The sequence below is a fragment of the Canis aureus genome, chromosome 16 (genome assembly GCF_053574225.1).
Source record: "Canis aureus isolate CA01 chromosome 16, VMU_Caureus_v.1.0, whole genome shotgun sequence".
Classification (NCBI taxonomy): domain Eukaryota; kingdom Metazoa; phylum Chordata; class Mammalia; order Carnivora; family Canidae; genus Canis; species Canis aureus.
Window position 1 is genome coordinate 39,307,811 of NC_135626.1, and position 17,231 is coordinate 39,325,041.

The following is a 17,231-nucleotide window of genomic DNA, read 5'->3' on the forward strand; positions in this document are numbered from 1 at the left end:
CTCAGTGTACATCTCCTTGCCACACTCCCCTCTGGCAACCATCAGTTTGTTCTTTGTATTTATGAGTCTGTTTCTGCCTTTTGTTTTGTTTTTGGATTCCTCATTTAAGTGAGATCATATGGTACTTGTATTTCTGTCTGACTTATTTCACTTAGCATAATACCCTCTAGGTCCATCAATGCTGTTGCAAATGGCAAGATATCTTATCCTTAATTTTACGACTGAGTAATATTCCAGTAGTGGAATTACTGGATCATATTATATTCCTATTTTTTATTTTTTGAGGAAACCTATACTGTTTTCCACAGTGATTGTACCAATTTACATTCCTGCAAACGGCGCACAAATGTTCACCACACCCTTGCCAACTGGTTATTTCTTTTTCATTCTAGCTGTTCTGACAGGTATAAAGTAATATCTCATTATGGTTTTGATGTGCATTTCCCTGATAATTAGTGATGTCGAGCATCGTCTCATGTGTCTGTTGGCCATTTGTATGTCTTCTTTGGAGAACTGTCCGCTCATGTGTTCTCCCAGATTTAGCTGGATTTTGTTTTTGCATGTGTGTGTTTTGTGTTTTGAGTTGTGTAAGTTCTTTATATATTTTGGACATTAACCCCCATTAGATAGATCATTTGCAAAGATCTTTTCCATTCAGTAGGTTGCCCTTTCATTTTGTTGATGGTTTTCCTCTCTGTGCAAAATAGAATAGTTTCTTCAGTGTCTACTCCATGGAGGGCATTCTTTAAGGGTGTTAGGCATTAAGTCATCCCCACAATAATCTCAATGAAGTAGTTATTATCTCTATTATATATATAAGAAAACTGGGACTCAGAAGGGTTGAAGTAATTTGTCCAAACTACATGATTTGTAAATGCCAGTGTCAGAATATGAAGACAAGGAACCACTGACTTTGAAATGCATGCTTTAAGTCACAGATGATCTCTTTCCCTAATTCTCACTCTCCTGATGCAATGTAGATTGGATACTGGGTGGACCTTAGTTACCTTACTCAAGCTATTTCCCCTATAACTAAGGGGAAAGTGGCCGTAACTAAGTTATTTCGCCATGCCCTAGCAAAATTGAGCCGTCACAGATGTCAGACCCCTGATGCAAAGCTTTAAGCAGCACAATGCAAATCCTTCTAGAGAGACAAGCTTTTGCTGTTTAGGATTCCACATGAGTGCCAGAATTGGCTCTGCTGGTTTCACTGGACACTGTCTTGCTTAAATAGCTACATGATAAACCCATGTAATAACAATAGTGATCTGTACAGTTAATAATTTTTGTGAACTATAAATACCAATGTCCTTGTTAAAATCAAACTTTGTTTAGACAGTCTTTATTAAAGTGCAGTTTGTCCAGTTCAGAAAGTTCTATTTAAATTTTTTTTTGTTTTGAGATATAATTGATATATACCACTATTTAAAGTGTACAGCATGGCTTACCTATACAGTGAAAGAATTTTCACAATAAGTTAACATTCAAAAAGTAGTTCTTTATCACAGATGATTACTTTATCAGAGAAAATGTAACGTAAGTAATTGTTTAAGAAGGTATTGGAAGACTGAAAAGGTAAGAAGACAGAACTACAATTTAGAACTTTCAGGAAAGAAGGTTTGGGTCACCACCCAACTAGATGAAGTACTCTGACCAGCTGAGATCCTGGTTTGGGGTGGAGGGTTAGGTGGTGGTGGTGATGGGAATGGATACAAGAGACAAAGCCTAATAACAAACACAATGATCTCATAGAAACATATTTATCTTTTTGGGACACTGAATATAAAAACACTTATTTCTTCAGAGTAAGAATGGCTGTTTCAGATTTTAATAGTACTCTAAATCCTAAGACTTGGCTAACTTTGTTAGGGACTTTAAAAGGTAGTGTTTCTGAACAGCAGTCATTATATACACAGTGGCAGCTCAGAGTTCTTACCCAGCAACGTTTTAGGGTTTTACAGTGTGGCGTGTTGGGACTTCAACAGTGAAGCTTAGGAGACTGGCTCTGAAGAAGGGGGTCTGGCAAATAGATATGCCAACTAAAGTAGAATTTCTGAACTATGGTAGTATTTGGTGTTGGGTAGGTCATGGAGCTCTGACTATAGGGAAGTCCATTCATTTTGAAATGACTCTGGTCATTAGTTTGGAGTACAGAGGGTAGGGTATACCCACCATGAGTCCCAAGTAAATGACCTGGGGACCAGAGCTCAGGTCTTGGGGAAAACAAGCTCAAATCAGTATGAGTGCAGAAGAAGGCTATTTGGTAGACATGGGTCATCTAGGAACTCACCAGGGAACACAAGGTAATCTTAGGTACAAAGAATAAATCCAGCTCTTAATAAACCCATCTATTCTATATACTAGCAGAGTACTAAGTAATATCAGTTGGTTTCTGAGTGACTGAAGGATATGATTGGGTTGACCCTACAAATACCAGGTCTTTAGCATTTGTCTCAAGACAGAGAAAGTTTGGTGAAAGCTGGGACCTAGAGTTGGCTCTTTGGTACAATTGGTATCATGTCTTGATCAGTGTTTCTGTTTGTCTGATGATAGACACCAAATAATTTTGTTGGGGTGATATGATTTTACTGGCCTGGTAAATGGTGGATGGTATCTCTTACAGTATATAGCAATTGGGCAGAAATGAAGGGGAAGAAAATGAGGGTAGGCAAATGGGAGAAGCCAAGTAATCAGGAAGTGTGAAATTTCCAATAACTCGATCTTTGGGGTCTTATTTGAGATATTTTAGAATTGTCAGGGTTGAAATAATTCAAAGCCAGAGCACTGGGAGTTTTCCATACATTGTGCATCTTTCAGATAAAGAGTTAAGGTTGGGGTCTCAGACTTTTCACTCGGTGAGATTACTGACATTGATCCAACATACCCACAAGATTAAAAAACTTACTCAAGAGAAATCATAATGATAATTCTGTCTTCAGTTTTTAAAAAATTTACTCATGGGAGACAGAGACATAGGCAGAAGAAGCAAGCTCCTCCTGGGGAGCCGGATGTGGAACTTGATCCTAGGACGCCAGGCTTACGCCCTGAGCCAAAGGCAGATGCTCCACCACTGAGCCACCCAGGTGGCCCCCCCCCCCTTTTTTTTTATGTCTTCAGAATTTCTAGATAAATCAACCTTTAAGTACTATAGTTCATTCATCTGTAAGGTTAAACATACCACTTAATTTAAATAAAGACAATTCGACCATCTTGGATAGCTTGCATCAGTAAGAAAGTTTATTGGAATTCATTAGTGAATGAGAATAGAAAAGATTTTTTTTTTCCATGAAAGAAACACTTTCTGGTAAAGTGAAAAGAAGAAATACAGAAACCACAAAACACCTTTCAGACACCTTATTTTCAAGGAGTGAACCTATTTCCGTAGACCATTAAGACTGAAGTGTTTCCTTGGAGATTTTGTTGTTCATGCATCTGTACATAATGGTCTGTGTGAAGGGAGACTCTTTCCTCTTGACGCGGCTTAATAGTAGTGTTTCTTGGTTTCTGATTCAACCATAGACGAAAGGACTCTACCATCAGGTGTCACTTCTTCAATAATTGTCTTGATTACTCTGGTTTTGTTAGTATCTGTACATGAATCATGAGAAAAAAGAAAAAAGAATTCAGACGAGGCGTTTTGTGTGTGAGTGTGTGTGTGTGTGTGGGGGGGGGGGGTCCTCACTAATTAATCAAAATTTCTGAGAAGTAAAAAATACATTAAAAAAAGAAAATTAGTTTTCTACATTAAAAAAAAAAAAATCCGAACAATGTTTAAACGACAGCATCTTGGACCATGACTTTTTTTTTTTCCTTCAAGATGGAGGTCAAAAGTATAGTTTCCTAAAAAAAAGCAAGTGGGAATATTCTCTGGGATTTTATTTATTTTTCTTCCCTCTGGGATTTTAATTAAAAAAATATTTCATTTGGGATCCCTGGGTGGCGCAGCGGTTTGGCGCCTGCCTTTGGCCCAGGGCGCGATCCTGGAGACCCGGGATCGAATCCCACATCGGGCTCCCGGTGCATGGAGCCTGCTTCTCCCTCTGCCTGTGTCTCTCTCTCTCTCTCTCTCTGTGACTATCATGAATAAATAAATAAAATCTTTAAAAAAAAAATAAAAAAAATAAAAAAATATTTCATTTATTTATTCATGAAACACACAGGGAAAAGAGGGAGAGGGAGAAGCGGGCTCCCTGTGAGGAACCGGATGTGGGACTCGATCCCAGGACCCCGGGATCACGACCTGAGACAAAGGCAGACGCTCAACCGCTGAGTCACTCAGGCGCCCCACGTTTTGATTTTCTAAAAAAGCACTAGGGCGTAAAAAGCAACACAACCATCACAGAAAGTTAAAACTAATGCTGATTACCCCAGCTAGTTTCTGCTGACCTTGGTCCCTTAGAAGAGGACTCGCCAACCGACCCGGAAGACGAAGACTTGTGACCTCCGCTGGAGGAGCTGCCGCCGCCGTAGCCGCCGCCCGAGCTACCGCCGTGGCTGCCGCCGCCTCCGGAACTGCCCCCGCCGTAACCGCCCCCGCCGGAGCTGCTGCCGCCGCCGTAGCCGCCGCCCGAGCTACCGCTGTGACCACCACTGTGACCACCGCTGTGGCCGCCGCCGCCGGAGCTTCCGCCGCCGTAGCCGCCGCCGCCGCCGGAACTTCCGCCGTAGCCGCCGCCGGAACTTCCGCCGTAGCCGCCGCCGGAACTTCCGCCGCCGCGCCCGCCGCCGTAGCCGCCGCCGCCGGAACTACCAGGAATGAGAGGCATGCTCGGTTAGCTTGAACGTTGGGAACTGGTGGGTCGCTTTCCACGTTATTGTTACTTTGAAAGTAAGCAAAACGTGTTTCGAGAGGAAAAAAGAGAAAAGAAAAGGAAAAATACCCTGCCAAGTATAGATTCTAAAACCCATTGCTAACGCCGGTCTGATAAGCACACAACCCTAGGAATCCCAGTTCATGGGCAGTTGAAGCTGTGGTTGCACACGCCTTTTTTTCTGTGCTCTGCTTTGGCAGCACTTCTTGGGGTTTTGGAAAAGCCTGGAGATTTAGGGCATTGCATAAAACCAGCTGGGAGAGCTGATAGTTCACCTTCCTTCTCCTTCTAGCAGGCTGCGGTAGGTTTGAATTTCATTCTCCAATCGGATCTTGATATCCAGGAGTTGTTGGTACTCGGCATTCTGGCACTCCGTCTCAGCTCGGATCTGTTGCAGTTGTTCCTCCAGAGAGGAGATCTGGGCCTGAATCTGTGAGAGCTGCACGCAGTAGCGACCTTCTGTTTCTGCCAAGGAGCCTTCCAGGGATTGTTTCTGCAAAGAGCCGAGAATATAGGGTGGCTGCGTGACTTCACTGTGTGACTGAATACAATGAAGGTTATTTCCTGATTTAATAAGACCTCAGAAGATTAAAGAAAATGAATAGGATTTGTGTTTTGTGTATTTTTGAAAAAGGTTTTATTGGCACATGAGAGACACAGAGACACAGGCAGAGGGAGAAGCAGGCTCTTGGAGGAGAGCCCAATGCGAAATTTGATCCTAAGACCCTGGGACCAGGACCTGAGCCCAAATGCAGACGCTTAACCACTGAGCCACCCAGGTGCCCCGTTTTATGCTTAATGGTAAAATTTTAACTTTAGCCCGTGTACAGTGGTGCCACTGACTTTCTCCCGTTAACAAAGAGCTCCAATTTTATTTCTACATTCTTACCCCCACCCCCCCTTTTTTCTCTTGAGTTGCATATCCTTATGCAGGCACGAAACTTTGGTTAAGTTGAAGTTATTTCAAGAGAGTTGTTAACATACCAGGGCTAGTTGGGATTGTAGTTCGATTTCCAGACCTTGAACAGTGCGTCTCAATTCAGTAATCTCAGATTTGTGGCTGGACATTTGTTCAATGTTACTGTTGATTTCTGTAGTCAGTTCCTTGCTCTAGAGTATTAAAAACAGGAAGAGATGAGAAAAATCTGAAATGATAACCAAACATCCATTGGCCTCGATATGAAGGAAGATGAATTACCTTTTCATTGAACCAGGCTTCAGCATCTTTTCGGTTTTGTTCAGCAAGTTGTTCGTATTGGTTTCTCATGTTATTTAGAAGTTCAGTCAGATCAACACCCGGGGCAGCATTCATTTCTACATTTACATCACCAGTGGACACATTCTGAAGGTCTCTCATTTCCTGTTTGAGGAGCAGAAAAGTTTAATGACTACACCATGATCACAATGAACCCTCCCTTTTTTTTTTTTTTTTTTTTTGGCTGGGGGAAGTATAACTTTTTGCATCACCTCTTCATGATTCTTCTTCAGGTAGGCCAGCTCTTCAGTCAGGCTCTCGATCTGCATCTCGAGGTCAGCCTTGGTCAGGGTGAGCTCATCCAGCACCCGGCGCAGGCCGTTGATGTCAGCCTCCACACTCTGGCGCAGGGCTACCTCGTTCTCATACCTGAAACAGGCATAGTACAAATACTGGGTATAACTTACATATGGGAGGTATACTTGAGCTGAGACTTTTTACAAAGCAAATAATAGAGTTTACTTCACATTATGGCAACATTTCTTAGTATACTAATTCACATAGGGATATTAGTGGTTTAATGCCAAGAAGCTTAGCACAGCTACTTTAAAATGCATTTTCTTCTGTCAATATTGCCAAAAAGGTGATATTGAAATTGAAATTTTTTCTGATGATTCTAACACTGTTTAACTTTGAATGAAATTAAGAAAATGTAAATGTGGGCATCCGAAGTCATTGTTAAAATCAACTCCTATATTTGCTGTGACAGTGTTGTGCCATGATCACTTAGCTTACTTTAATCTGAAGTCATCAGCTGCCAGCCTGGCATTGTCGATCTGAAGCAGGATATTGGCATTATCAGTTGTTAGATTGAGGATCTGGAGGGAGAGGCAAAGAAAATCCGATACAGATATGGCTTTTATGGTGGCATAGGTAAACTGTATTTTTATGTGCTCTTACAAAATCTTGGGGGTATTTTCGTCTTAAATATTGCAGGGTTACCCAGCTACTAATTCTGAGTTATTTGTTTTCTTGAAATTTCTATACTTTTCTATTTCTGTATTCATCCTTTTCCAAAAACTAACTGTAGTTATATAGCTGTGTTCCTGCATGGGTGTCGCCCACTTTTATCCTGGGTGATTTCCATGTATTTCAGCCAACTTTTGAATGACTCATACCTTTTGGTTTAAGTTGTTTTAAGTATATATTCTAAATGCATACACTCTGGACTGGCACATAGTAGGTACAATTCACAAATTCTCAAGAAGCAAACAGTATCCCATTTCCATACTGGAGAATTCACGTTGCTTGTAAGTGGTAATGAAGATTTTTTTGTTATCAATCTGAATAATATTTTGTTTTGATTCATTTAATAATTAAGTTCCTATGTTTGTAAATGATATGGTATTTTAACTATGGACTCATACACTTATTAGAGCTTAAAAAATTCTCAGTAATCTGCCATCCTGTAAAATACACAACACACATGCTGAAGATTTCAGTGACCATATCCTCAGAAATATTTACCTTTGATAAGACTGGATTTTTTTTGGAAGCAAGAAAAGTAACACAGGCAAACACAGTGAATAGCTATATTGTGGTTAAGATTCATCTCTCTGAATTACATGGATAAAAAATAGGCTTCAAGTTGGATTTTAAAAATGAACCTTACCTGATTTTTAAGATCTTCGATGGTTTGGTAGTATTTGCTGTAGTCACGAGGCTCTCTCTGGCTTGAGTTGCCATGCTTTTCATACCACTCCTTGATTTTGCCTTCTAGCTCGTAGTTTGATTCTTCCAGAGCCCGAACTTTGTCCAAGTAGGAAGCCAGGCGGTCATTCAGATTCTGCATGGTTACTTTTTCATTTCCGGAGAGAAGGCCACCATCTCCTCCATATCCACCCCCATAGCCTCCAAAGCTGCCTCCACTGAAGCCGCCGACACCAAAACTGCCCCCTCCAAAGCTTCCCCCTCCAAAGCTACCTCCTCCATAGCCCCCACCAAAGCTACTGCTTCCATAGCCTCCACCAAAGTTACCTCCACCAAAACCTCCTCCTAATCCTCCATAGCCACCTGATGATCCCCCAAAGCAGCCTCCACCAGAGCTCCCACGACTAAAGGAGCCACCACTGAATCCCCCTGAGCTAAATCCTCCACCAATGGAGCCTTTGCTGCTCGAAATTCTGAAGGATGATCCTCCTCCTCCACCTCCTCCTCCCCCACTGCGGGAGGAAGAGTATTGCTTGCTTGAGCTGTATCGAACAGACATGGCGATGCTGTTTAGCTCAGGGAGTGCTTGCTACCAAGGACAGTGACAAGCCTTTATATACTGAGAGGGTGTGTCCCACATGTGTTAAAGTTTGCTTACTTGCATGGTTTTCTTTTTGCCAATTTAGCATCTTTACTTATGATTGCATACATTATCTTCAGTAATAGCCAATTCCAATATGTATGGTTTTGAATTTGCCTTAAGAACAAATAGGTTTACTATGTTGAAATTGAAAATGGGTGTAGTTTGGATGAGCTTATGTTTCATTGTGCTTTTTCACCTTTTGAAGAACATTGAGCAACTTAAATCCATTTTTTTTCTCAGCACTAATTTAGGTTCCGTGGAATGTTTGCAAAGTTTAGAAAAAGAATTTTAGCTAAAAAATTCTAGTTAAAATAAGATATTTCAAATTCCATGTTTTAAACAGTTTTTATGAATTGAAACAGCAATTAACATAGTCTACTAGAATCATGTTCTAATGGAAATCTTGTAGAGAATGCAAGCAACCAAAAAGAAAAAAAACATATGCTAAACAGTTTATTTAGTGTTCAAAAGTTGCCACATATAAAAAGTTATAGACATTAAAACACAATTTGGAAATATATATATATATGTATATATTTATCGGGAGTCTTAATTTATTTGGAGAATGAAAGTATATTGATACTTTGTTTAGTGAGTTGGAAGTGAGTAATGATGTGGGAATCTGCAAATAATGGTACTATTCTTTTTAACCTTAAAAAAATCTAAAATCATGAAGTTATTCTAGATTTTTTAACTTTTAAATTCATCATAGTGAAGGCTTATTTGAAAACTATAATGCAGAAATTCTTAGCACAAGATATGAAAAACTAACCTCCAGTACTTTCTTTACTCTAAGTTTGATTGATCCCAAAGGGAGAGTTTAGGTATATTATGATTGTGATTAAAAATTTGCTTGCAAGAATATAAATCCAAATTTTTAAAATTTAAATTCAATGTATTTAACATATAGTATATTATTAGTTTCAGGGGTAGAGTTCAGTGATTCACGAGTTGCCCTTAACACCCAGTGCTGGGACGCCTGGGTGGTTCAGTGGTTGAGCCTCTGCCTTCAGCTCAGGGTGTGATTCCGGGGTCCTGGGATGGAGTCCCACATCCAGCTTTCTTCAGGGAGCCTGCTTCTCCCTCTGCCTCTGTCTCTGTGTCTCTCATGAATAAATATATAAAATCTTAAAAAAATAAAACCACCCAGTGCTCATTACATCAAATGCCCTCCCCAGTGCCCATCAGATTAGAGAATGATACTTGCTCCAAAAATTATTAACTGGACTGTGAACATATTTCCCAGTTAGATTCTGTTTCTAAAAAAAAAAATTCCTTGGACGCACTGTATATAGAATTTGGTGTAACAATTTAATTGGGACTTTATTTTTTTTAAGATTTTATTATTTATTTATGAGAAACACACACAGAGAGAGGCAGAGACATAGGCAGAGGGAGAAGCAGGCTCCCTGCAAGGAGCCCTATGTGGGACTCGATCCCAAATCACGGGATCAAGCCCTGAGCCGAAGGCAGACGCTCAACCGCTGAACCACCCAGGCATCCCTAATTGGCACTTTAATACATGATATAAAATTATTTTTTATCTACCCATAGGCTATGGCATTACTATTATTCAGAAATATATTCATATATATTATACATACACACATTTTATAATTATACAGTGCCATTTTTGATCTTATGATTTTATAATCTCTGAAGCAAGCTGCTGAAATAGGGATGTGTTATTATCTTTAGTATATGAAAGAGGATGTTGAAGCTCAGAAAGGTTATGGTTTTGACTAACAGTATAAAATACGTGGTTGAACTGAAATTAGAAACTTGATCTTTTGATCCCTGGCTTTTGGGTCTGTCCTTCTCTATGAACGTGTCTATGTACTTTCTACTCTGGTGGATTTGGTCTGATAAAATAGAATGCCTCTATTTCTTACCATAAACTTCTCCATATGGGGAAGAAACAAAACAGTACAAAAAGTACTTGAAAGCAAGAAAATATTGAAAGGGTATAGTATTTGGCACACACTCTTCTCTTACTAATTGCTTTTTCATATTAGATTTACAGTTGCACAGTCTATGAAAACCGTAGAAATAGTTTCTTCAGGAAAGGGAATGTGGCTGGGAGTGTTAATGAAGAGCCAATTGTTAGAGGTTACTACCCAGCACATTGCAGCTCCTCCAACTTGTTAGCACATGCAAGTGGGGCAGTGGTTAAAAGAAATAATGAAGCCCAACCATGGGAATTGATCCTTGATGAAGATAGCATGCGGTAGAAGAAGGCTGTAAAAATCAGGATAGAAAACAAAACAAAACAAAACATTCCAGTAAGTTCAGAAAGGATGTTGAAGCCTTGATATTAATGAAAGCAATTCAGAAAGAAACCATTTTAATGAAAGATTTTGATGGATTTTACCTGTAATTATCACAAATTTTGGATCTTGATCTTACCAATTTTGCTTCAGTATTAGCTTTTACTTTTTTTAAAAACCTTGAAAGGGAATAGAAGGGAAAGGAGAAGAAGTGTGTGGGAAATATCAGAAAGGGAGACAGAACATAAAGACTCCTAACTCTGGGAAATGAACTAGGGGTGGTGGAAGGGGAGGAGGGCGGGGGGTGGGGGTGAATGGGTGACGGGCACTGAGGGGGACACTTGACGGAATGAGCACTGGGTGTTATTCTGTATGTTGGTAAATTGAACACCAATAAAAAATTAATTTATTAAAAAAGAAAAAAAAAAAACCTTGGTAGGGAAATCTAAAATATCAATCTATTTTTAGTTATTTAACAAGTGGTATGAAGAAATCTGTTGCAATCATATTAAAGAGTATGTGAAAGGAAACCTTTGCATAGAAGTACATGGGGGTAAATACACAGAGACTCTTCTAATACCAACTGCAACATTTAATTTAAACCATCTTTAAGGTTATTATCGAAGATTACTTATTAACCTGCATTCTCTAAGACTGATTTGTTTTTATTTGTACTGTCATTTGTTGAGATCTGCCTTTGGCATGAATGAAATTGCAGAAGTGCCATGTAACAATTCTACCACTAAATTAGATGAAAATTTATGACTGTCAGTCTAGTCTTGGCACCATTTACACTTGATTGCCATAATCCACTGTAACTGTAATTTTGTTGTTCTTGATTTTTATTTTGCCCCTGTAGGGCATGCTGGTAGGCATTTAGAAGACAGAGAGATGGTGGTGCCTGGGTGGCTCAGCGGTTGAGCGTCTGCCCTCAGCCCAGGGCGTGATCTTGGAGTCCCAGGATCAAGTCCCACATTGGGCTCCTGCAGGGAGCCTGCTTCTCTCTCTGCCTGTGTCTCTGCCTCTCTCTCTGTGTCTCTCATGAATAAACAAGTAAAATCTTAAAAAAAAAAAAAAAAAAGAGAAGAAGACAGAGAGATGAATGAGATTTAGCTCTTGCCCTTAAGGATTTTGCTAATCCTTACAATCTAATTGAGGAGAACATGATCAACTTAACCGCCGTGTGGATAGTAAATGAAGTGAAAGGGAGGTGGGATGAGGAAAGAAGTTAACATTTCCCGAACATCTCCTATGTTCGTAAATGGTTTACTCTCTTTTAATCCACCCGCCCCCAGATTCTCTATGATAGGTATTATTTACCTTATTTTATAGCTGAGAAAAAAAGCTTTAGAAGGCTTTAGGAATTTGTCCAGAGTAGCAGAGGTAGTTTATACTACAGTCTGGTTTTGAATCAGGCCTATGTAGCTTCAAAGATGGATCCTGTTTTCATGACACTGAACTGTCACTGTAAGACTGATGAGCAAGGAGTCTTATTGGAATAGGGTCATCTGACAAGATTTCATTTTGCCAGTGGAATTTAAGCTGAGTCTTGTAAAGGATGGGTGGGATTTTTCCATGTGTGCATCAGCAGAGAGAGGACTCTTCTGGGGAGTGGACACTCTGAACATGCCAAACAGGTGGAGACTCTCAGTGGACCAGTTTGGCTGGAACAGATCATCTATATTTATTTATTTCTCTTAACAGATTTTATTGAGCACCTACAGTATTTCCTGGGGAAACACAGGTGACTAAGATACAATTTCTGCCCCTTAAGGAATTTTCACTCTACTTGGAGAGGAAAGCAAACATACCCAAGTCAGAGATTTCAATCTAGGGTAATCTGGGCTACACTTGAGGCATGGACAGGGTATTGAAGTAGTGCAGGGAGGGGTTCCAACAGTGTGTGTGTGTGGTGTGTGTGTGTGTGTGTGTGAGAGAGAGAGAGAGAGAAAGAGAGAGAGAGAGATGCAATGTAGGGGGTCACAATGAAAGAAGAGTGAAATTTTGAGAAGTTTTAAGATGGGAATTTGAAATAATACCAGGATATTAATGTAAAATGTTTTTCAACAGTTAGACTCATAGGACCACAGTTCAGGAGAGAGATTAGAGAAGACTTCAGGATAGGTGGGATCCCTTAGGGAAGGAATTTATTTATTTATTATTAAAATTTTTTTTGATTTTGTATTTTTTTGCATATTATATTGGAGTTATATTTGCCAACATATAGTATAACACCCAGTGCTCATCCCATCAAGTTCCCCCCACCAGTGCCCATCAACCAGTCACCCCATCCCCCCACCCAATTTCCCTTCCACTACCCCTTGTTTGTTTCCCAGAGTTAGGAGTCTCTCATGTTCTGTCACCCTCTCTGATATTTCCTACTCATTTTCTCTCCTTTCCCCTATAATCCCTTTCACTATTTTTTATATTCCCCGAATGAATGAAACCATATAATGTTTGTCCTCTGATTGACTTACTTCACTCAGCATAATATCCTCCAGTTCTATCCATGTTGAAGCAAATGGTGGGTATTCGTCGTTTCTAATGGCTGAGTAATGGATAAAGAAGACGTGGTTTATGTATACAATGGAATATTACTCAGCTATTAGAAATGACAAATACCCACCATTTGCTTCAACGTGGATGGAACTGGAGGGTATTATGCTGAGTGAAGTAAGTCAGTCGGAGAAGGACAAACACTATATGTTCTCATTCATTTGGGGAATATAAATAATAGTGAAAGGGAGTATAAGGGAAGGGAGAAGAAATGTGTGGGAAATATCAGAAAGGGAGACAAAACGTAAAGACTGCTAACTCTGCTAACGAACTAGGGGTGGTGGAAGGGGAGGAGGGCGGGGGGTGGGAGTGAATGGGTGACGGGCAATGGGGGTTATTCTGTATGTTGGTAAATTGAACACCAATAAAAAATAAATTAAAAAAATGGCTGAGTAATATTCCATTGTATATATACACCACACCTTCTTTATCCATTCATTTTTTTTAATAATAAATTTATTTTTTTATTGGTGTTCAATTTGCCAACATACAGAACAACACCCAGTGCTCATCCCGTCAAGTGCCCCCCTCAGTGCCCATTACTCATTCACCCCCAACCCCCGCCCTCCTCCCCTTCCACCACCCCTTGTTTGTTTCCCAGAGTTAGGAGTCTTCATGTTCTGTCTCCCTTTATGACACTTCCTACCCATTTCTTCTCTCTTCCCTTCTATTCCCTTTCACTATTATTTATATTCCCCAAATGAATGAGACCATATAATGTTTGTCCTTCTCCAATTGACTTATTTCACTCAGCATAATACCCTCCAGTTCCATCCACGTTGAAGCAAATGGTGGGTATTTGTCATTTCTAATGGCTGAGTAATATTCCATTGTATACATAAACCACATCTTCTTTATCCATTCATCTTTTGATGGACACCAAGGCTCCTTCTACAGTTTGGCTGTTGTGGACATTGCTGCTAGAAACATCGGGGTGCAGGTGTCTCGGTCTTTCACTGCATCTGTATCTTTGTGGTAAATCCCCAGCAGTGCAATTGCTGGGTCGTAGGGCAGCTCTATTTTTAACTCTGAGGAACCTCCACACAGTTTTCCACAGTGGCTGTATCAGTTCACATTCCCACCAACAGTGCAAGAGGGTGCCACCTAAGGGAAGGAATTTAGAAAGAAAATAAGTGGAAGGTTTAAGCCTAAGCTTCAAATGATGGCCACTTTAGGGGCTGGGAAGAAGAGCTAGAGAATAATACTGAAAAGGAGGCTAACTGTGACTGGGGAGAGAGGAAGAAGGATCATGGAAGGATCAAGAAGGAGGGAACCCAGATAAGTGGGCTCATCTCCAGAGAGAGAGAGGTGGAGGGAACCCAGATAAGTGGGCTCATCTCCAGAGAGAGAGAGGTCAAGGAGAAAGGAGATTAAAGGAAGACTTGATTTGGCAGTTAGGAACCACTGGCATCCTTCCATTGGGGTGGTTTAGTAGAGTTTGGTGGGGCAATCCACAATGTATACCCAATATTAGAATTGATCACTTTGTTGTATTTTGTTTTCATGTAGTCAAGTGTGTTAATTTCTCTTTTAATTGCTTCTGGATTTGGGCTCTGGTAAGGTGAGTATAAATGCTATTCTCATGGGGTTAATTTGGCTGGGGCCCTTGAACCATGTAGTTAATTCAGGCTTGTTATCAGCTTGACTTGTCTCGCTGTTGGGATTTGGAGCTTTCTTGTTTCTTCCTTATTTTACTTCAAGTAAAATTCTCTTTTGAAGTTTCTAGTTGAAAATTCTATTCGCAAGTTTCTTTTTCTGATTAATTGAGATATAATTTAGGTAGTTACAGAAAGATGACTCTGCTCAAGCAGATTATGTTCAAGATGGCAAGTTTGATGAGCTAAATGTTTAGAATTTTTTATTGTTAACAATGTCCACAATAGCCAAACTGTGGAAGGAGCCTCGGTGTCTTTTGAAAGATGAATGGATAAAGAAGGTGTGGTGTATATATACAATGGAATATTACTCAGCCATTAGAAATGACAAATACCCACCATTTGCTTCAACATGGATAGAACTGGAGGGTATTATGCTGAGTGAAGTAAGCCAGTCCGAGAAGGACAAACATTATATGGTTTCATTCATTCGGGAAATATAAAAAATAGTGAAAGGGATTATATGGGAAAGGAGAGAAAATGAGTAGGAAATAAGAATGAGGGTGACAGAACATGAAAGACTCCTAACTCTGGGAAATGAACAAGGGGTGGTAGAAAAGGAGGTGGGCGGGGGGATGGGGTGACTGGATAAGCACTGGGTGTTATACTGTATGTTGGCAAATCGAACTCCAATAAAAAAATTTACAAAAAAAGAATTTTCTATTGTTTAATCACATAAAGTTTGAAAGTTGGACATATTTTGCTTGAATGATCTGTGACGTTGTGCGAATTGCTGAATATGCCTTTGTGATTACTACCACAGAATCAAAGCCCAGTGGAAAGTTGTAGAAACTGTGTCATCTGTTTTTCTCTAAAGGATGTGTGCTTTCGTCCTTAATTTCATTCTTTTCTTTATCTGCTACATCCACCAAATCACCAGTTTTGTCACTAGTTCTCTTACTGTAGCTAATGTGTTTGCTTCTTTCTGCCTGGTGCCACTGCCGTTACCCTAATCTAGGCTTTTGGCACTTCTGTCATGGATATCATATCACCAGCTCCTGATGATGTTGTCTTGGCTCAATGCTATGTCGCTTAGGATCTTTCCTGTTGGGGGATCCCTGGGTGGCGCAGCGGTTTAGCGCCTGCCTTTGGCCCAGGGCGCGATCCTGGAGACCTGGGATCGAATCCCACGTCAGGCTCCCAGTGCATGGAGCCTGCTTCTCCCTCTGCCTATGTCTCTGCCTCTCTCTCTCTCTCTCTCTGTGTGTGACTATCATAAATAAATAAAAAAAAAATTAAAAAAAAAAAAAAAGGATCTTTCCTGTTTACTGCCACAAGATTAATGTAGTTCTTGAAAAAGTATTGTCATGGCTTCATCAACATACTCAAGCGCCTATGATGGCTTTCTCCTGTGGATGGATGAAGTCTTCTCAACAGCCTTGTCCAACTCTGCCCAATTTTGTGCTCCCTGCAGTGAGTGAGGATGGCGGAGTGGAAGGAGAGCTGCATGCTTCTCCTGAAGTAATTATGTGGCCTTGGGCAAGACACTCAACCTCTCCATGTCTCATTTTACTACCCCATAAAAATGAGTATTAATGTAGGTGTTTCCCTGCTACTGGAGAGTAGAGTGTTCTGTGAAGCAAAGAAGCAATTACTGTTCACTTATATGGAAAAAAATTTTGAGCATTCCCAATTCTCCAAAATAACCTCTCATAGGCTTTTCTGATACCCTGGGGCACATCTTGCTAATGGATACAGAAAATAGTTTGAGATAAAGCACAGGGGCTCAGAGACCCAGTTCTAAGCTATGGTGGCTTGATGCTGAGATGCTGAATTCTTAGGGAAGGAGCTTGGTGGGGCCATTCTTGCTACCACAGTAATGGCTCATTGCTAGAAACAGTGCTATTTTTGCTTTGTGCCTTTTTTTCATAAAAGTGAAAATCCCCTTCGATTATTTCCAGTTAATGAAAACAGGTGCTAATGTAGGTCTCTTGTAAAAGCAAAATCGCATAGAGGCACCTGGGTGGTCAGTGGGTTAAGTGTCTGACTCTTGGTTTTCTCTCAGGTCATGACTCAGGTTTGTGAGATCAAGCCCTGTGTCAGGCTCTGCGCCCAGTGCAGTCTGTTTGATATTCTCTTTTCCTCTCCCTCCCCCTCTGCTCTATCTCCTCCTTGCTTTCTCTTTCTATCTCTAAAACAAACAAACAAACAAACAAACAAATAAATAAAACCTTTAAAAGAAAAGCAAAATTGCATAAAGGTGACTTCGAAAAAGCAGGGGGTACCTATACTAGTAAATATTAATATATGTATAATAATCCATGATCCACTGAAAAGAATTTCCATTAAAAATATTTTAATTATAAGCAAGCCTTTCTTTTTAATCTTGGCCAGACACCAAGCTTTATCCATAAATTTAAGGCCTTCCTTTATTGCTCTTGGTTTGGACTGTCT

The 17,231-nt window shown here is 40.2% G+C and overlaps 1 protein-coding gene and 1 long non-coding RNA gene across 5 annotated transcripts in view; one reads left to right on the plus strand and one right to left on the minus strand.

The window, feature by feature from the left end:
- Positions 1-3,215: 3,215 nt before the first annotated feature.
- On the minus strand, positions 3,216-8,321 carry KRT10 (keratin 10). 3 transcript variants are annotated; one of them, XM_077853167.1, is made up of 8 exons: positions 7,679-8,321; positions 6,802-6,884; positions 6,279-6,435; positions 6,010-6,171; positions 5,796-5,921; positions 5,087-5,304; positions 4,367-4,656; positions 3,216-3,588 (listed from the first exon to the last, which is right to left on the minus strand). In XM_077853167.1, exons 1-8 carry the CDS (start codon positions 8,273-8,275, stop codon positions 3,482-3,484), a joined length of 1,740 nt encoding a protein of 579 aa, XP_077709293.1. In that variant the 5' UTR covers positions 8,276-8,321; the 3' UTR covers positions 3,216-3,481. The 3 variants fall into 3 exon arrangements, with proteins under 3 accessions (XP_077709293.1, XP_077709292.1, XP_077709294.1); XM_077853166.1 differs by having other exon boundaries at positions 4,367-4,746; XM_077853168.1 differs by having other exon boundaries at positions 4,387-4,746; positions 7,679-8,320.
- The window catches only part of LOC144286575 (uncharacterized), a 52,151-nt gene continuing 39,154 nt past the window's right edge, over positions 4,235-17,231 (plus strand). Inside the window, exon 1 of one of the 2 annotated variants that reach the window (XR_013354593.1) lies at positions 4,235-5,612. This is a non-coding gene — a long non-coding RNA (uncharacterized LOC144286575). The remainder of the gene's footprint in view (positions 5,613-17,231) is intronic. The other variant, XR_013354594.1, reaches the window with a different exon arrangement.

Coding starts and splice junctions, on each gene's coding strand:
- KRT10 (XM_077853166.1), bottom strand. CDS start 8,275: ATGTCTGTTCGATACAGCTCAAGCAAGCAATACTCTTCCTCCCGCAGT. Junction 6,436..6,801: donor GCTGATGACTTCAGATTAAA/GTAAGCTAAGTG, acceptor TGCCTGTTTCAG/GTATGAGAACGAGGTAGCCC. Junction 3,589..4,366: donor GTCAGCAGAAACTAGCTGGG/GTAATCAGCATT, acceptor ATTCATGTACAG/ATACTAACAAAACCAGAGTA.